The following is a 19,090-nucleotide window of genomic DNA, read 5'->3' as shown; positions in this document are numbered from 1 at the left end:
CAGATATCTCTTCTCTCTTGGGCAATAGGTGGCTGCTGTAAGAGAAGGAATGTCTTGGATTGTTCCAGTTCCTTTGTTGTCCCTTCTGACTGCCAAGCAGTTGGAGCAAATGGTCTGTGGAATGCCAGAAATATCTGTTGAAGTTCTGAAGAAAGTTGTGCGATACAGAGAAGTTGATGAGCAGCATCAGCTAGTACAGTGGTTCTGGCATACCCTTGAAGAATTTTCAAATGAGGAGAGAGTCCTTTTCATGAGGTTTGTGTCAGGAAGATCTCGATTGCCAGCCAACACAGCTGATATCTCTCAGCGATTCCAAATAATGAAGGTTGATAGGGTAAGATCCTGTTTTCATTTGCTGTTTTTGTTTTTATTCCTGTCTAGTGTAATCTGTCCTTTGGCAATAGGAGACAGGTTTCCATAATAGTAAATGAACAGCGAAAGTGTGGGATGGGGTATGCTCTGAGCTGTTAAAACCAAACATTTTAACTGTGTTAGAAGGACCAAGACTGCATGAATTGCATCTTAGCTCATTTGGTGCATTTACTATAGTTACATGATCGGAGGTCAAGACAAGTTCTTGCACAAGAAACAAACCTTCTGTATTGTAACTTGTCCAGAGTAATTTTCTGTTCCAATCCTTTTTTTCATGTGATAAGCTTCACTCTTTTCTTTTTGGTTTGGTGGTTTTTTTTTTTGTTTGTTTGGGTTTGTGGTTTGGGTTTTTTTTTAATTTTTAAAATCTGCATAAGTGTCAAAATATGACCACTAGTGAACTCTTAAAGCCACTGTCATTAGTTTACAGTATATTACATACAAGATGCATTCATTTGGCACTACTTCTTGGGTTATGTGCAGTGAAAGCACATTCTCTATGAACCACATGAGTCAAAACCTTTGCAAAATCTAAGATAACAGTGGAAAGACTGTCATCTTTGGTTAGCTGTCTCAGATTGCCTCATGTTAAGGCACACTGTGGTATGTAATTTGAATGTTGCTTGGTATCTTCCAGTGGGCTTCGAAATAGTGCGGTCAACTTTTCCATTTCATTAGTGGGTTGAATTATTTGCAGAGCAGGTGATACAGCGGTAGCTTTGCGCATACCTAAAGATGAAACAAACGATGTAAACAAGGGAGGCTGGTCTGCTTCTTAAGAGGAATTTTGAGATGGACTGTGAAAATGCTGAATGATAGCGGCAAGGAAGGGAGGGAGCAATGAAATATGGATATGTTGCATTTTTTGCTTCATTCACAACTTAACAGTGTCCCACCTTTTATCCATTTCCACAGCCTTACGACAGCTTGCCTACCTCACAGACTTGTTTCTTTCAACTGAGGCTCCCACCTTACTCCAGTCAACTAATCATGGCAGAGCGTTTGCGCTATGCAATCAATAATTGCAGGTCTATAGATATGGACAATTATATGCTCTCACGGAATGTGGACAATGCAGAGGGCTCAGACACAGATTATTAACATTCTGTGAACAAAATCATCTTCCTTTTACAACAGATAGTGCCCTAAGTCCAGTTCATCGTTGACATAATTTTACAGTAACCATAGATGTTTTAGGAGCATAAAAAACAGATGTTAATAGACAGTGGCCACATTTAGTTACTCTAAATGTAACAAAAAATTAGATGTTTTTATTTTTTTGTGATTGTAAAAAGAAAAAAAAGGAAAATGACGACAAAAAAAAAAAGATGAGCAGTAAGTTTTTTTCTCCTTTTTTTGGTCACTTTTGATAAGTTTGCATGGAGACATTTTGGTGCATTTTTGTTGGGAATAGTACATTTGTAAGCCCTCCCAGTGAAGATGAAGAGTTGTACATTGTGTATAATTGTTCATTAGCAAGGACAGTTTTACATGAATATTCACATATTTATTTTGTTTTAATTTGAATTGCCTGTGCAGGGTTCCTTATGCAGAGAAAAATAAAGCAAATTGAAGAATTGGTTGCTTGTATGCATTTGTGAACTGTGATTGGTTTACTCAGTCTTCATACTTTTATATTTTGTCTCAGGAAATTATAGTATTACAGTGTTTAGACAGGATGTGACGTTTGAAGCATCTTAAAATGTTTATCTTCAACAAATCTAATGTTGTAGTACTATGCTCTGCATTCTTAATGTCTTTGAGGTACTGGCTTTTTTGGATATACCCACTATTTATTCCTCATACTTCAATACAAGTTAACGTTGTACTTGGTTCCTTCATGTTTTCATTTAAACATTTTTGTCCTTCAGAGAAGTTCTTGTTGGCAATAATAACATACTGCCACCCTGACTCAGAAATCTTTAAGTCTTTTGTTCAAAAAAAAAAAAAAATCCTATTTAATATACAGCTTGATGTAGTTGATTCCTGATCAGAGTACAAAAAATGAAAATGGAAGTGGCAGGCTAGTAGTCGAGGCTATGGATTTTATATACATTCCTAGTTTATGCCTTTGGTTTTAGTAAGTTTTATGTGTTTGGTCTCATTTCCTTGCAGCAGTGGTCTGGCTTTCACGTTCATGTTCATATTTGGTTAAGACTGTAATGCACCGTACAAAGAAGTGTTTGTTCTGTGTCCTAGGGAAGCGCTGAAGAATAGGTAATTCCGCAGTGTCTCTATCAAAAACATGATTTATGTCAAACTACCAATGTTGCTTGGTGTTCAGGAGCAGGATTTACCTGGGCTGAGGAAAAGTGCAGAGTCTGTCCCCGGGTGAGTCACTGCTGCTCTGCCCTGACTTCCCCCCCTTCATTCTCACTGAACTCCTCGGTAAGGATGCTGTGGGGCCTGAGGGCTCGGGAGAACATTTACTAACTGAATCTCACCTGGGATGAGACTGGTTCGTCTGAGTCTGGAGGAGAGGCTAGAAATTCCTGTTGGTTTCCCTCACGTGATGGTTGTACATTAGCCGGGATTGATAGGGACGCTTCCCAGTTGTCCGAGACTGATCTGGTGTGTTGCTGCCAGCTGATAGCGGACAAAGGGCCGACTCGATAAGCTGTAAACTTTTGCAGATCTGAGTTCTATCTGGTGAAGTTCTTTCAGTTAGGGCTAGTTGTTGGCTCATGAAAAAGGCAAAAGGTTCTTGAGGTATGACCGAGAACCACACTGCACCATGACACACCTAGAGGGGCACTTTCGGAAGTTTTGGCAGCAGGAGGGACTCAGGGCTCTGAAATTGTGCAGACTTAGTTTCCTGCCTCGTTACGTATTGCGGTTCCAAATTGGACTGAGATTTTGGTATCCCATCGCTATATTGTGGGCAAGTATATTCACGTCTTGGTCTAAATTTATAGGTGTAATTCATAAAAAATACAAGTTTACAAGTAAAAGGGGAAACTTCTATAAAGTCCTGTATTATTGCCTACTAGACTTCATTTATGTGTCTGAATTAGTGCTACTGATTTGTCAGTCTGTTTCAATCAGGCACAAAGAATAACAGAACCGCCTAAAAATTACAGTTTTGTATGGACAGTTGGCTTCTTGGATAATGAGGGTATTTTTGGAGGCAGTTTACAGTGAAGCGAAAGAGGATGTGGATATTGGCAAATATTGAAGTTGATTAAAGCATTGTGCTTGATTGCTTTAAGTGAGAGATTTTTTTTATCGATTGTGCTTGTCCTTTTGAATATTCTTAGCATCAATAAAACTATCAAGGGCTTAATTATCTTTATCCTACAATTTGTTTTCACCATGACTGTATTGTGCATATGTTCCTTTTAACCTGCTGATAGACATTTTTCTGTTGCTCAGGCACCTGAGTGTGACTGGAATCATGCTCAAGTTTCTTGCATAATGCTGCTTATGCATAATTGCATACAAAGGTAAAGAATGGACAGCACTGATTATGTCCTACTACTGGACACCATCTGAGAAAGTTCTAACTTTATGGAAGTTTAAGGGTATTTTGTGTATGTAAACCTCTGCCTGTATAGAAAGGGGAATAAATACTAACCAGTGTATGTCTGCATTCTGTAGTATAAGTAGGGCATATACGCAGTTATTTAAAGAAAAAAAAAAATACAACTCAATCTTGTATCCTACCTACCAGTGGCAGCATTGTTGCACTAGGCAGAGTTGGCTGTTGCAAGGTGGACTGCAAGCAGTTTCCAGATGTCATACCTCATTTCCTTTCCGCCTTTCAGCATTGGATGGGACATAGGTGTATGACGGAAGCGGGGAGTATCAGTGGTAACAAATGCAAATCAGAGGTAAGAACAGGTCTGTGACAGTGTCTTTATCTAGACCCATTTCAAATTAATGGCACAAGAAGCTTAAAAGTGTTGAATTCTAAACATAAACAGAGAAAAACAGCGTGCAAAGCTTTAGCCACAAAAGTAGTGGGCTGGGTAGGTATCATATAGGAAAGCACTTAGATGCCAAAAGCGTGTGGCTCTTGTTGAACATGACTACTGTTTGCTGCTGCTTATATTTTTTTGCTGTAAAGGAGTAGTACCTGACCTTTCCTTATACCTCAGATAACTCTCAAGAAGCACTCATTCTCTCTGGTTTATAAGGCTGTTGCTTCTTGAAGCCCATAATTTCTGTTTCTTACCCTGTTTTTACCCTGGGATAATTTCTTCTCTACCGCTTCTGATATTTCCAATCACTCTTTCCTGTTCTTTTTGTTTTTCCCACCTAGGAAGTACATCCCTAGCCTTTTGGGCTGTCAGGCTATCGGGCAGCTGGATAGCCCTTTGAAACGGGTAGGCACACTGTGACAGAGAGGAGGTGAGCAGCCAGTCCCTGAGACTAGAGGTAGGCAAGTTACTTTAACTGGGTGAAGCCCCGCTCCCTCTGGAGCTAGCGGTAGTAGTGTCGGTTCGTCTGGCAGAGCTGGATGTAGGGGTAGATGGAATGTGTGTCTGTCGTGCATAGAGGGGACTGGTGAGAGCAGACTGTTCTTGAACAGTAGTGTTCTCCAGAGGTGAACCATTGATCAGGTCGGGTGATTTAGAACTGTCATGTAGCCGTTGTGACTGGGCGATGAAGTTTTAATGGCAAAGCAGTACCACTGCCAGTAAGCAAGCAATTTCACCGTGCAGCAGGACTTCGTCTGACTTCCTTTTCCCTTATTGCCAAGCTGAACTATGTTATCACACTGGAAATCTGAAGAATCTTCTGGATGTTGCTTTTCCCCTATTGTGTAGGAAAAAGCACAAGTGTTTGATAATGAATTCTTGTTTGCTACTTGCATCTGATATCCTGATGCAGCTTCCAAGTAGGCATCTTGGTGTATGTCACCTTTCCTTTAGTACTTTTCATAAAATGATAGATAACAAGCCTTCCTTTCTCTATAGCCGGTAATTTAAAGCTAGGGTCTGTGAGGAGTAAAAAATTTTTCAGTAATGTGAAGAGAACTTTGATGGAATTCAAATGGCTTGGAAGTAAGGAAAGTGGTTAACATGCTTCCATAATACCCAAAGTAAACTGTGGTCATTATATATTCAATCTTCAAATGTGATTCCTGAGTAAGAAAATGCATTAATGATGCTGAAAAGATTTATCAACACACCTGTGTTCAAATTTTACCATGTCATGAACTAATATCCCCATTCAAGGAGAAGAGAAAACTAGTGTGACTGAGCATTTGTATACCAACAGGCAAAGAAACTAAGTGGGAGAGTGTTCGAGTGTTCCAAGGCCCTTTTTAGCTCTATAAAGTAAAAAACCACAAAAGACACAACACACCCCTCCCCGCCCTGAAACAGTCCTGATAGAAAATGTAAAAAGGCATAAACATTATGCAGACAGATGCAAACCTGCTCTCACATCTTGTAGCTACTTGAAAATCGGTTAGCTGTTACATCTGCAGAGCTTTGTCTTTGATCAGCGAGTGCTTAGAGAGCTGCCATCAAGAGAAGATGCTTGGTTACTAATGTGACTGTAGAGAATTCCTACCTTGTCAGCACTATGTGAAATGGGTGTCTTTTCAGCAGTTGCGTATCCAAGGCAAGAATTGTGGCAGCATCCCAGTCTCCACATCACAGGAAGTTTGTTCAGCCCAGCAATCTCCTTTCCGAGTTGTAAATGCTGTTTTAGGATTGCTATTTGTCCTTCCTGTCAGTGCTTCCAGTTTTGTTCCTTACTTTGTAGTGTATAAGGGTCCTACTTGAAATTTAGGAATGAGGTAGTGAAATACCAGTATATTACAGTGTCATGCCGTTAAATATCTCTAAGTTGTGAAGATGCAATAATGAAATTATTGTATTTGTCTTCCGGGTGAGTGTTTCTTACAGATACTCATACTGATCAAGTATTTCTCCAGAATTCAGCTCTTTGACTGAGCTTCTGGAACGCTGTGATTTATTTCTTAGCTCAGCCAAATTAGAGAGTACCAAAGGCTATCTGTGGATTGATTAACCAGGATGGAAGGGAGGAGTAAGTATATTCACTTATGTTGAGACCCATAAAGTCCTTTTTCCGTTTTTGAGACACTACAGAAACGATGTTTTCAGGAGTTCATAGCTAGCTCATCAGTTCTTGCAGAGGAAGGAATAAACCCTAGGAATGTTGTTTATTAAAATATCTCTGCTGAGATTATGTAAAACACCTTCCTAGGGAAACTGATTGGAATACAATTTTACAGTACTCTTGCCGTAGAAGTTGGCTTCAGGTGAAATTTTGATAGCATGTTTCCTTGTCTTTCATTCACATTTGAACAGAAAGAAATGTATCAGTTGAAATAAATCTTTTTTCAAGACTACCTGTGAGGCACTTTCAAGCCAAGTTCTCCGGTAGGACACCCCAAGCTTTTTGTCCACCTATCTTTAATACAAGGAGCAAGTGTCTTGTAAAAAGAATACAGCGAGAAATTGGGAAGTCAAACCAGTTACTCCTAAGTAATAGAGGCCTAGCTTCAGAACTTGTTTCTACAGTTTAGGTGCCAATGAGAGGGGGGAAAAGGTCTGCTTTACTTCAATAGTAGTTCTTCACACATTCTTTTTGTTGTAGAGAGGTACTGCGATCATGCTGTTGTCTGTTTAAAGGAAAACACGTATCAAACGAGATATTTGTGACAACCTGTAATAGTTTGTTAAATAGCAATTTAAGTTGTCACAGATTCTGTTCCGTAAGAGGAAAAGCTAGCTCTTGTAGTCTTCCAGTTATATAAAAAAATAAAAATCAGACAAGTCTGCAAAGCTATACCTGTAGATACAACTGTTAATCTCATAGCTTTGTTGCATTTTATTTTAAACCACTATAGTGTCGATATACTTGAATTCCAGCGACGCAAGTTCCAGTTGATGTAGTTTTAACTAGCCGATTTCATCAGCGTTCTGTTCCCACTTCACTAAGAGTAATTATCAACGATTGCAGAGCCTCTTCTGTAAATGAGAAGCAGGCTTGCTATGGTATATGCACATAGATTGCTGTAGTGACCAAGTCTTGAATAATTGCTATGTAATGGGGCAGAAATGTTGACTCCCTTTATGGGACAGAACAGTATTTCCAAAAGTTAGTGTTTCTAAGTTTGCTTTAAGGACACACACGTGCAAGTATTCCTTCTCTGTGTAAGGTTTTAATTTAAAATGAAATCTGAACTGCTGTAGACTTTATTGTGATTTAAGCTGGAACTATTCAGGATCCATAGAGTTTGCGAGACCGGTCTGCATGCACCCTTGTGTTTGATGTCTAACCTGAACTGACGTCTGATCCTCTAGGAAAAGCTCAGTCATCGACAGCCAGATTTCACAGTCTGCCATTCTTTGTAAGCAGAAAGTTCTTCAGTGGATTGTACTGAATGGGAGATCGATTTAAGGTAAATACAGGTTCGGCTGCAGAGTCAGGAAGAATGGGCAGGATTATATATTATGATGTGCCCTCTAGGAGTCAGAATTCTGAATTGCTGAACAAAATGGAAAATAACAGAAAGCAGAATTTGAGGACACGTTTTCACAGAGTAAAGCACAGGGTTTGAGACGGGGTGCTTTTTTAGAAAGCATGCTGTAGTTTAAACAGAAACCTGAATAAATCAAACTAGACTATCACAATGATTTTTCTGTATTGTTATACTGACACAGACTCAGCAAATAAAACTTCTGAGAGGCAACTGCAGTATAGATGACACTCAGAAATGTTTACGTTTCCTCAGGCAAAGATCTGGAAGTCTGTTTAAGAGTTTTAGAACATGGTGTTACCGGTCCCGAGTCCTCAATACCATGACCAAAGTCCAGTGGGTTGCATCAAGGCAAATTTTATACAGCAGAATAAAACTGTGCCAACCTATCACGTCAGATTTTTGTAGACGATGCAATAGCAACCCTTCTTAAAAAAAAAGTTTCACTTCCATATCGGAGAGTAGCATGAGGGAAAGTGACAGACAGCATTATGGTGTGGGATGAAAATAGCTATTTGTTTTTTGCTTTGCAGTGAGAAACGGGTGTTTCTCTGCTGTAGTGTGTTCCTAATTTTGCATTTAAAGCTACAGGTTGTAAGTTGCTGTCTTTTGCCATAGGTTAGTTCTGTAAATTAGCATTTGTTCACAGAGCATTTCCTTTAATGTCCACTTGAAAAAATAACTGGGTGCATCCTGTCAAAGTCCATTAAGCAAAGGGTCAAACTGTTTTGCACATGTTGCCACGTGCCTCTCATTTAATAAATCAGCCTGACAAATCAGGTATAATGTTAATCACTGAAGAAGTGATGGCTGGCAGGTACTCTGCTTTTCCTAGCAAGACCTTCCGTAGCGTGATTATCACCCTTAGTGGATGGAATGACCATATGGATAGATCTTTTCACAGAAATGCGTTAATCACACTTTCCCTCAAATTTGTGTAAATCATACGAATACCCAAGCTCTATCTGCTGTGGCTTTATGCCCTTTCCTGTTACCTGAGGAGTTTAGAAAGCAAGGGGGTCCACTCTGAACCTCGGGACTCAGTGGGATGATCTTTTGTACTCTTTGTGTTGTCAGTCCCTGTGTGGATCATTCTAACTTGAATGTAACTAAATTTTCTTTTGCAAGTTTCTTCCATGGAGTAATTGGTAAGGTGAACCTTGCCATCACACCTATTGAACCTTGTCAAACCACTGTTAAACTTCGTTAAATTCCATCGAATTTATTGAACTCCATCACATTATTATTTTAGCTCAATAAAACATGCTGCTGCCTCTCTGAGTGAGGTGCATTCTGCTCATCCATGACAGGAGGATATGAAAATTGCAGTTTTCTAATCAGGTCTAGCATTTTGTGGCAGCAATGCAGGATTTCCAGTTTCAAGGAACAACAGCAAGCAAACATACTTTTCCTTAAGACTGTCCTGGTGGAGATGCATGCCTTTTCCCAGTGTAGCCTTTGTAAAATTTACCAACCACTTGTTTGGACTGAAACCAGAATGGAGGTAAGTAGCCGCGGTTGACTGAAGCAGTGCTACCCAAGAGGAGAGTGGAAGTGAAATAAAATACCCACATTGACTGAGTTTATTCAATTTGTTGCATTTAAAGCTGAACCAATTTTCTTGACGCTTTCTCAAGCATCAGCTTTTTTTCTGGTTTATTGTCTGGAATCATATTAGCACTTCTCTCTGCTCTCAGCATTACTGAAGGACGTTTTTCCCTGACTCTCTCTAGACCTCTTTGTGTTATGTTCCGGCAGAAATCCACGTGGAGCGTTTGCAGTGATCCCCCGTAGAGGGTCACTGCTTCCAGTGTCTGGTCAGTGATCCGCACACAGTTTTCCAGTTTGAGTGTCTTGAGGTTTGGGCAGTTCTTGAGAAGCAGCAAGATGCAATCGTCTGTAACGTGGCCACATCCGGACAGGGTCAGCGATAGCAGGTTTGGAGATCTGAAAACACGATCATGACAGGTGAGATGAGGGGAGAAACAAATCATGGCACTTGGAGAAGCTAGTATTGTCAAGAATAAGTAGGAAGGGTAGTGAAATGCCTCCTCCTCGATCAGGAGGGCTACGAATGCATGAGTAAGTGGGGGCATCTGTAGATCTTAATGTTCAGCTTTACTAATGGCAAAACTTGCCCCCTTTGCTTTTTCTGTTGGTAGCAACATCCATAGCTGAGTTGGCATAATGGAAGAGGGGATGTGGCCGCCTAGTTAAGCTGCAGCTGCCCTGTTTTTTCTTAAGGGGTTGCATGGTGCTGCACTTCTCCAGGCGCGGCGAATGAAGACCCAGTAGAGATGAGGTTCAAGTGAGGATGAAGGTGAGGACACTTGAGTGAAGAGGCTGCTGTGTCGATATGCTGAGCGTGGGCACGACAGACACTCCCACTCCTGATTTTACAGGGTTTAATGGGTGTGTTTCAGCTCCCTGGATATACTGAGTCAGTGCCAGCCACTACCTGAGAGTGTCACTGTTTGAACCCCACACAACTCTTAAACCTTCCTTTAAATCATTGGAACTGCTAAGAACTCTACGGTTAAGCAATGATGCAGCAAATTTTAAAAGCTTTCCTTGCTGTTGTTTGGATAGACGTGGGAAAGTACAGAAAAGGCCTGTTCCAAGTCTGATGACTTATCCTAACTGTCCTTGTGCAGGAAAGCGGAGCAGACCAGTTGCTACTAGCTGTTGTGCTGCCCAGGCGTGCTCGCAAGGACCCTTCTGCACCAACCTGCCAAGCCTTTTGTACGAAGTGTGTGGTTTCTGGCTTACACCTCTCTGCAGGGAGCAGCAGTTCAGCTATCCATCTGTTTGTGTTTCTCTATTAGCACAGGACTTCTTTAGGCTCGGTTATCATGGGGAAAAATGATAGCAATGTTCATGTTGATCTTGGGAGATCTTTGGACAGAACTATTAGCCTGCCTCCGTCCTGTAAGGTAACTGTGTCTGTAAGCACTTCATGGAAGATTAGTGCTTGCAGCCTGTATCAGGGCTTTTGGTGTGGCACCATATGTAGTGCAGTGGGGACAAAGAGGGATGTTTCATCACTGCAGTGGGTTTTTTTGCCCTTAAAAACTGGTACATAGTACATTCCTCTTTCTCTACAACCTGTCCCATCCCCCCCACTGCTGCTTGACTTCACCTTCTGAGCAGCGGTAATAAAGTGAGTGCATGATCTTTTTTTCTTACGCTTTTGCTTTACACCTAGGAAGAGTGAGAAAAACAAATGATGTAAAGCAGGCAAGGTCAAGAAAGGATGCAACCTGCCATTCCGTGCAGCTTTGTCAACAGAAGAAAATTATTCCGAACTCAGGGGAAAAAGCTGTATATTTGATTAATTTGCAGTTTTCTTTGCACTGAATGCTAGGAATTTTGTTCAGATGGAAATGTTTTCAATGGGTTGCTGCAAAAAAGGCAGGAAGGAAGGCTAAAATGGATGGGGGGGGGGGTGTGGGAGGGGTGAGTGGTAGCATAAACTGTCATTTGTAGGAGTTCAGTTTAACTATTGGAATCGAATGTACGTAAGGCTGAAAGGCATTTGCTGAACTTCTATAGACTTTGGAGATTTCTCAGTACCCAGGCTTTGCTTTGAATTTTGTCCAGCAAGCCGTTTGGGATTATGAATTTCTGCAGAAGAGAAAGGCACTTAAACTATTTCTGCACAGCTGTGGTCCTGTGTCCTCTTTCTGAATCTTAATTTGTGATAGCAAAAAAAATTGAAATAATCAAGTGTGGCCTCACAATAGACATTCCAGTGCCAAAATGAGAGAATACTTCCTCCTACACCCTCCTTTGTAGGCAGAGATGTTCTTCTTAATGATACTTTGCTAATTAATCCAAATTTTTTCTCAGTTGTTCTAGAACAGTTACTTCTGTTACTTTGTACTTGCAGCTTAACATTCTGTTTTGAACCTACATTTCAGTCTTGGTTTGAGATTGCACTGCTGCTGGTTCTCAGCAAGACACCCTGTCCTGTCAGTACCCTGTAATTTGCTGGGTTCTTTAAATTGTTGCTTCCAAATAGAACTTTTTGGCTTCTGTGTTGCGGCGCAAAGCGGAGAGCTAGCTGTTGCACAAGGCATGCTGTTTCAGGACAGGCACTGACATGCCCCTTTCAGCTCTCATGTAGCACCACAGCCATCCTCAGTGTTACTAAAACACTAGGATTGGCTCTACCCCATTTGCTACTCCAGTTTTTTTTTTTTTCCCTTAGAGCTGCTTTTTAGCAGTAAAGCTGTTTTAAGAAATGGTGTGTACCCAGAGCTGCTTTTCCATAGTGTTATTTTCCTTTACTGTAGCTTCTAAAAGGCCTAGATTGAGTTAAGGTTCAGTATAAAGCCAACACTTATTTTTTAGAATGAAACACATTTGGTGTTTAGTAACATGGCTAATGAACTTGGTTTTGTTATGACATATAGTCACTGTTTGAAGTCAGGTCTTCCCTCTAGCCCCTCCTCCCAGGACAAGGCTTTGCACTGCCTTAACTGGTTTCAGTTAAGCAGCAAGGTAGTAGGCAGCACTGCACTTCTCTCTATTAATTACTCATTCTTCCCCCAAAAGTTAGGCTTAAGTAAAGTCAATATGAAGTACAAGCTATTGCCACTATAAAGCCATCTTAACACTCTATTAAAACTGCAAAGTCAAAGCACTCACGTACCTAATGCTCCATTTCAGGTAGGATGTACAGAGCAAATAGCTCTCAATTGCCTTGCCTCAGGGCAGTTAACCTTTACAGTAGATGTAGAGTTTCAAACCCAAAGAAACATACCTGTTGCAAACTTCTAGTAAAAAATCATTGACAACGTTTTCATGCCTGTTACAGAAGTCTTTCTGGAAATCGTTTTTCATCCAGTCCTCAACGTTACAGACCTTGACTCTCTCTGAATACCAGCAGATGGATAAGTATTTTAAAGCAGGTCCCAGGAGAAAATTATCCTTCTTTAGTTCCGCTGGAGAATGAAAGTTCAACAAAGACCACAGTAAAGGATCCCGAAACACTTCTAGCAGCTTGTGGCATGTTTTTGCTAAACTTTTCCTACTGTTTTTGTCCAGAAAAGAATATAAATGTAAAAGGCATTCTCGATTCAGCTGGGTTATATGCATAGCCTGGCCGAGCGTGTTAGAAAGAACGAGTGTCTCCCAGCCCTGTGGAATAAAGGCAGTGCTGGAGGGGGCTTACAATCACCAGAAGGCTGTTGCACATATATGGTTGTGGAATGGTGTTTATTTTTGGCAAACAGCTGGTGCACAAGCAAAGCACAGGGAAAGGAAAAGAACATGCATGCGTGAAACTCTTGTTCTGGTTCTACAAGGGAATGGAATGGGCATGTAGAATAGCAGCGCTCGCCTTTCATGAAATGCTTCCTTAAAAGGGATTTCTTTCCTTTTAGGCACTTCTGAAGTTAAGAGTTCTTGTGCTGAGTTCTGAGCTGGGGGGTGTTGCTACAGCTGCAAGCAGTAGCTTTGCCAGCCTCTCAAGGCTGGAGGATGGGGCTTTCCGAGCTGAAGTGGGTGTTTGCAGTGTACAATGTCAGCCTGGATTTGTTCATTGATTTTTTTTTTTAAGGTTGGACCCTTGCTTCATGTTCAGGGCCTTTTATCTACTGGATACAGAACTTTCACAGACAGCTTGTAAAATCAGCAGCTTCAGTTCACAAGCCTCAGACTTAGGGGCAGTTCCCTGCGCCCTGTTACTTGAAAAAACAAAGCTAGCTGTTCCCCTACCTTTTGCACGAGGGGAAGAAATAATACACAGGACATGCATGGGACCAGCCAGTCTCTTCCAGTAGAGGTCTTCAATTACCTTGACTTTAACAAGTTTCCTTGCAATGTTTATGTTTTCATAGGTTTAGTTGTGTTACCAAAGACTTGGCGGCTTTGGTGGGAAAAGGATAAATAGAATTGGCTTTAGGAATAATAGTGTTTAGTTTCTAGTAATGAGAGAAACTGTAGCAGAAAGTCTCTCCTAGAAGAAAAATAAATCTACAGCAAATGGCAGGCTGGAATTAAAAGTAACGCTAACTTTCTGAAATAAGAGTGTTTGAGATAATGGTAGTTTATGCCTATCTTCTGGCTGGTGTTTATACAGGAAAATAATACACGCAACTAATTAGTAGATATTAACAGCAAAACAACCCTGCAGGCTGTGTTGAAGTAGTTTGCACATTTTGAGAAGCTGAGAGGTTTTCTGTACCTATGTGTTTTAATTGGTCCCCTATCCCATACTGAAACTCCCAAATTCATCTTTTCCTTCTCACCCTAAGAACGCAGTTTGAAATTCAACTCTGAAAAACAAGATTTGAAATGTGTTTGCAGTCTGCAACCATTATTTCAGCTGCTTATCTGTGTGTGCTCGTACACAGTGACTAAAAAAAAAAGTGACTGTTTAATTCTTTAGTTAGTGATTTTTCTAGCACGTATAGTAAACAGCACTTAACAGTTGCTAGTCTTTTTGGTTGCATATCCTTTGTCACTTAATATTTTCTGTGAAATGAGGAGGAGATTCCTGCTCTCCGCCCATGCTTAGAAACAGGCTCTGGCCAGTGGCACGAGCCCTGTATGAAGCCACAAAAGGGACAAGAGTAGACTATTTCACATACCAGGTAAGTCAGTCACTGGAAAACTGCAGCTTAAATAGCGTACCAGCAGTTGTTGTTCTTCATTCTCATGCTAGCATTTTCAACTCTCTCTCTGTCCCTTCGTCCTTTCTAGAACTTACCTTCGTTTTGGAGTAGTTGAGACTGCTCAGAGTTTTAATACTCGCAGGAATATTTTTTTTATAAAAACAAACCTATAAGCAAGCAAACTTGAATGACAAGGTTACCATTGCTAGGGTTGGTCTCTTATGACAATCTGACATCAAAATTAACAGCTGCTGGGTGACAAGCCCCATGAACAGCAAGGCCTCTTTGGGTGTAGATGCTAAGTTGTGGTAGAGGTGGTAAATAGTGGCAACACTTCACGTTGCTTTACTTTGTTTTCCCCAACACAAGGTGAAATCCATCTGTGTTGAAAGAATTTACAGTAATGACATTCTGCAAGCCTGCAGAAGGACAAGAGGAGTTTCATTTTCTAAGGAAAGCAGACACTTTAATGGCACATTTTCCATAAACACACTGTGTGAATGAGATATAATTCACATTCAACCTGGACATGCTCCAGGAACACACACAAGATGAGCACAGTCAGTAATCCTCACTGAAAATTACACACTAGGTTTTTAATGGTAAACAATTACAACTATGGCACTACAGTACTTGAGGATATCCTAAAGCACATTGGAATCTATTTTCAAGGTGCCGATTACCTCATCAGTAAGACACAGACACATCAGTAATGAAACATCATTGGGAGAACTTCTGAAAACGACTTGTTATGCTTTCCATTCACTTAGTAAAATCCTTGTAAGTGGACTCCTGCTTTTGATACAAAATCCTTGCCCCTGAAAGGTTTAAAATCTCTCATGCTGACATCGGTTACCACCTGGAAAGCACCTCCGGAGTATAAATGAGAAGGAGCTCTCTTTGTAAGCAGGTGCCTTAGAGTTTTGCATAATGCTGCACTTAACAGCTCACTATCCAACACGCTAAAGCAGATGTACGCAGAGAGCTGGGCATTTTGCAGTTGTGTTTTACAGAAATCTTGTCTCCAGTTGTTTATGTGGCTAAACAATTACTAACAAAAGGACAACCTTCGATCAGACAAATTTTGGTGAAAAATACGCAAGGCTTTGAACTGTAGAGAGCAGTTGTTGCTTGCAGAACAGTCACAAGCAACAGAAAAAATCTTGCCAGTTAGTGTGTACTATGATCAGCAGTAAGTAGAAAAGAAACATTTGGCTTAAATGAAATTAGATAACACCCCCCACCCTCCCCAACTAGTAGATAAATATAGAATATACAAGTAAGGTTAAAAATGTAATACTAGGCCAGGTGCAGTATATGTTACTGGTTCAGTGCTCAGTTACCTTTTTTTTTTTCCTTTTGACACCACACTGAATAGAATACAGCGGATAAGCAAAGTTCTCCACCAGGAAGAGAAATACTTGTGTTGCCACAACAAACTGTTCATACTGTCCATCTGGGTTTGCAGTGGGAAAAAGTTAAATTAGGAAAAGATTTACGATGTGCTCGTTCCAGCAAAGCATATGGCTGAGTCCTTATCACCACGTGCTGTAAGAACAAGCCTGACGTGATTGCATTGTGTTCCCATGGCCGAGGCGCACACGGGCCATGCTGGACAGATCCCATCGCCCAGGACCTCCGTGTTACAGAGCCAGTGTTCCCGCAGGGGAACGGTGAAGTGAAAACGTAACTCTGACCACAAATATTAACTGGAGAAGTAAGAAGCTGCTTAAAGTAAGTAAGTGAATGTTGCTGAAGATTACAAATTTAAGTTTCTAAAAATACAGAAAGGCACATTTACATCACTGGTTTGCAGGAACACTGCATACACCCGACTACTGTAAGTTAAACTGCTTCTGGCCCACTGGCTAGTTGTGTATTTTAAGCTTTGTATTCTCGAAACTAAAATTCTAAGGCAATCTGATCCAAGGTGCATGCAGACAGAATGTGGCTACAGATGGAAACTACTGAACTCCCCAACTAACTGTGAGCAGGAAGGCTGCCCTTCAGGGTGGTAATGTGGTAAGATACTTCACTTGCCCCGCCCACCAATGAGGTCTGTCAGATACCTTTTTCTGCCTGTATACACAATAACAGCTACCTCTTCTGATGAGAAGAAAGTCTCTGGCTGCAAGAAACAGAGAAAGGGTAGGTGACAAACTATCTACAACTTCAAGCAATTAATAGTTCTATTTATTGTTCAACTTAAAGAAGACATCCTTATATATGTTACTTAAGGTATCAAATAATAATCACAATAGCTTTTAACTAGTGTACAGTTTACATAGTCATACACCATTAGCAATGCGGAATGCTTTCTGCAGTTTTATATTAAGCCAATTTCTGTCTTTCCTGGTTTAAGATGCTGTGAAAAAGCTATGAAGAATGACACTGTAAAAAACATCTGATTGTGATTTCTCTTACTATTTGGCAGTGTACAGCTAGCGGGTAACCCACAGTGGGGAACTGACGCGTACTCCATGTGCACCACTTTGAGCTAGGGTACAATCTGCAGGGAAATTTTTACAGTGGACTATGATGTCATCACATCTTTCTTGAGTTCTTGTGTGTTTTCAGACTACCATCTTTTACCACAGCTCAAAGGTGCAGTTTGATTGTGTGAGTCTACAGTAAGTTAGTTCAACTCTTACTACCGTGCTTTTCAAGATGTTAGGAGTGTCCAGTTCCTTGCTAGGCACATGAGGGCCAGCTCAAAAGGATGGGCTGGGGGGAGAGAATGAAAACATAGCATCTGTCACATTGCAGACTTCCTGGGGACTCCTGGCTTTTGCAGTATTGGTTTTCCTGTCCATCTTATTAGCTGACTACCTCTCTCCAGAATGTCTGTACAGCTAAAATGCAGGTGTTTTTTTTCACAAAAGTCCTTCCCCATTACATGGTGAAGTTATAGAAATTTTATCACGCCTCCAGTGTTCACCTAGAGACTACAAATAAAGATCCTATTTACACTGGGCCAATGTGTAAATACTACAGCTCCCCAGTCAGCAAGCAGCCCTGGCTCATCACCTCTCCTAAGGCAAGCTATGATCATAAGAATAAGAAGAATAAGCAGTGAAACCAGTTTCGAGTGAACTGCAGGCGTTCAGTGGCCTGAAGCTATATTTTAGACCTCAGACTGTTCTCACAAACCCCAAACTTTGGGGCTGTACTCCCACTTTCCACCAGGAAGGAGGGATGGGGTTCCACTGCCAGGATGTCTCCAAGTTTTCAAGCAAGTAAGTGTTCATGATCAAATTTCAGGATGACAGTCTAAAACAAGAGATGTCTAAGGCAATTCAGGTTTCATTAGAAAAACATAAATCTCAACACAATTTAGACATGTATATATTTTAAAATAATTTCTTAAAAATTTGAAGGAGCATATGTGAAGAATATTTGAATTAAACTGCAATATTGATACAACCGAACCAACTGTTTATTTACAACAATTCCTGAAAGTCAGCAGCCTGAATACACACCAACATAGCAGCAATTACCTGGTCTGTCTAATGATGCCATGTCTCCTCTCTTCTGCAAAGAATGATTGTTCAGAGGTCACTGTTTAATTTCTTGCACGAGGGAAAACTGGTACGTGCAAACAACTCCTTGATTTAAAGAGATTAAATCGTATCTACATAGCATCTGTGAGAACAGAATGAAGTTGTATTGCTCTTCATAATCAGAAGCACATTTATCTTGCTTGTAAGAAGGACAGAAAGCTTCTCTGATGTAAATGTGCCTTTAGAAAGTGAGAACTGAAAACATTAATATAAAAAAGTCAAATAACTAAGTATTTCATGAAACTATATATATAAAAATCGAGTTATCACAACTAAAGCAGCAAATCAAAATCTGCTGAGGTTTTCTGGTATAACTAAAAAAAAAAAAAAAAAAAGTTAGTTTGTGTCCAAGTTCAGTAAGTCAAATGCTACCATTGACACAACAAAACTAAAACCCACAAGAGGAAATTGAAAAGTGCACAATGAAATTAATAGTCTTGGATCAAGTATTTATGGAAAAATGGAAATGTTTTGTCCGGTGGACTTGGTAAGTAAGAATTAAAAGGAGGTATTAAAGTTTGTCTGATCCAGATTTGGCTTGCCGTTCCACGTAGAAGAGGATGTAGGCCTTGGCCTTTACCACAGTCTCCTCGTCGGTCAGAGTTACAGTACTGTCGTTAAAATGGAACCAGCGGCCTTCATGAGCTGCATAGGCGGTGTAATGTCCAGAGCCAACGCTGCCAGCAGGAGGGAGGCAGGGAAAGAAAGGACAATCAGAAGGAGACACACCACCTCATTCTCTGATGCATTTTCTGTTAGGGCTAACAGCCTTCCAGGAACCAGAGGAAGAAAGGAACTGACAGCCCTCCACAACAGCTGGTAAGATGCTTCCCTTCTTAATCTGCAGGGCTTAAAGTTCTCCAAATTAAAGCTTTATGTTAAGTAAAATAATCACTCACTGGGATGAGTTGAAAGATCTTTTGATACGGACTTAGTAGCATCGCAGTTTTTCTGCAAGCAAGACTTCTTGCAACACTGACAAGTCTATTATCTGTTGCTACTCAAGCATGAGCCATAAACATTTCCTTATGCTCCATTTTCTGAAATCCTCCCCATTTAGGGCTAGAAAGACTCACATA

At 40.6% G+C, this 19,090-nt stretch overlaps 3 protein-coding genes across 16 annotated transcripts in view; 1 reads left to right on the top strand and 2 right to left on the bottom strand.

Annotated features, from left to right (window-relative positions):
* HERC1 (HECT and RLD domain containing E3 ubiquitin protein ligase family member 1) overlaps window positions 1-1,962 on the top strand; it is a 104,157-nt gene extending 102,195 nt beyond the window's left edge. For all 8 annotated transcript variants that reach the window (XM_042803730.1, XM_042803726.1, XM_042803729.1 and 5 more), the window contains exons 77-78: window positions 29-334; window positions 1,288-1,962. In XM_042803730.1, coding sequence (XP_042659664.1) covers window positions 29-334; window positions 1,288-1,473 — 492 coding nt within the window. In that variant the 3' untranslated portion in view covers window positions 1,474-1,962. The remainder of the gene's footprint in view (window positions 1-28; window positions 335-1,287) is intronic.
* A 7,429-nt stretch (window positions 1,963-9,391) lies between these two features.
* On the bottom strand, window positions 9,392-13,559 carry FBXL22 (F-box and leucine rich repeat protein 22). The gene is made up of 2 exons (XM_009972757.3): window positions 12,597-13,559; window positions 9,392-9,778 (listed from the first exon to the last, which is right to left on the bottom strand). The coding sequence occupies exons 1-2, from the start codon at window positions 12,929-12,931 to the stop codon at window positions 9,433-9,435; spliced, it is 681 nt and encodes a 226-aa protein (XP_009971059.3). The 5' UTR covers window positions 12,932-13,559; the 3' UTR covers window positions 9,392-9,432.
* A 1,336-nt stretch (window positions 13,560-14,895) lies between these two features.
* Window positions 14,896-19,090, bottom strand: part of USP3 (ubiquitin specific peptidase 3) — a 104,127-nt gene continuing 99,932 nt past the window's right edge. For all 7 annotated transcript variants that reach the window (XM_032990207.2, XM_042803733.1, XM_042803735.1 and 4 more), the window contains one exon: window positions 14,896-18,688. In XM_032990207.2, coding sequence (XP_032846098.1) covers window positions 18,523-18,688 — 166 coding nt within the window. In that variant the 3' untranslated portion in view covers window positions 14,896-18,522. The remainder of the gene's footprint in view (window positions 18,689-19,090) is intronic.

This window comes from Tyto alba, unplaced genomic scaffold (assembly GCF_018691265.1).
Source record: "Tyto alba isolate M040663 unplaced genomic scaffold, T.alba_DEE_v4.0 Super-Scaffold_41, whole genome shotgun sequence".
Taxonomy (NCBI): Eukaryota; Metazoa; Chordata; class Aves; order Strigiformes; family Tytonidae; genus Tyto; species Tyto alba.
Note: the sequence above shows the minus strand (reverse complement) of the source record. Positions and strands in the feature narration are given on the sequence as shown.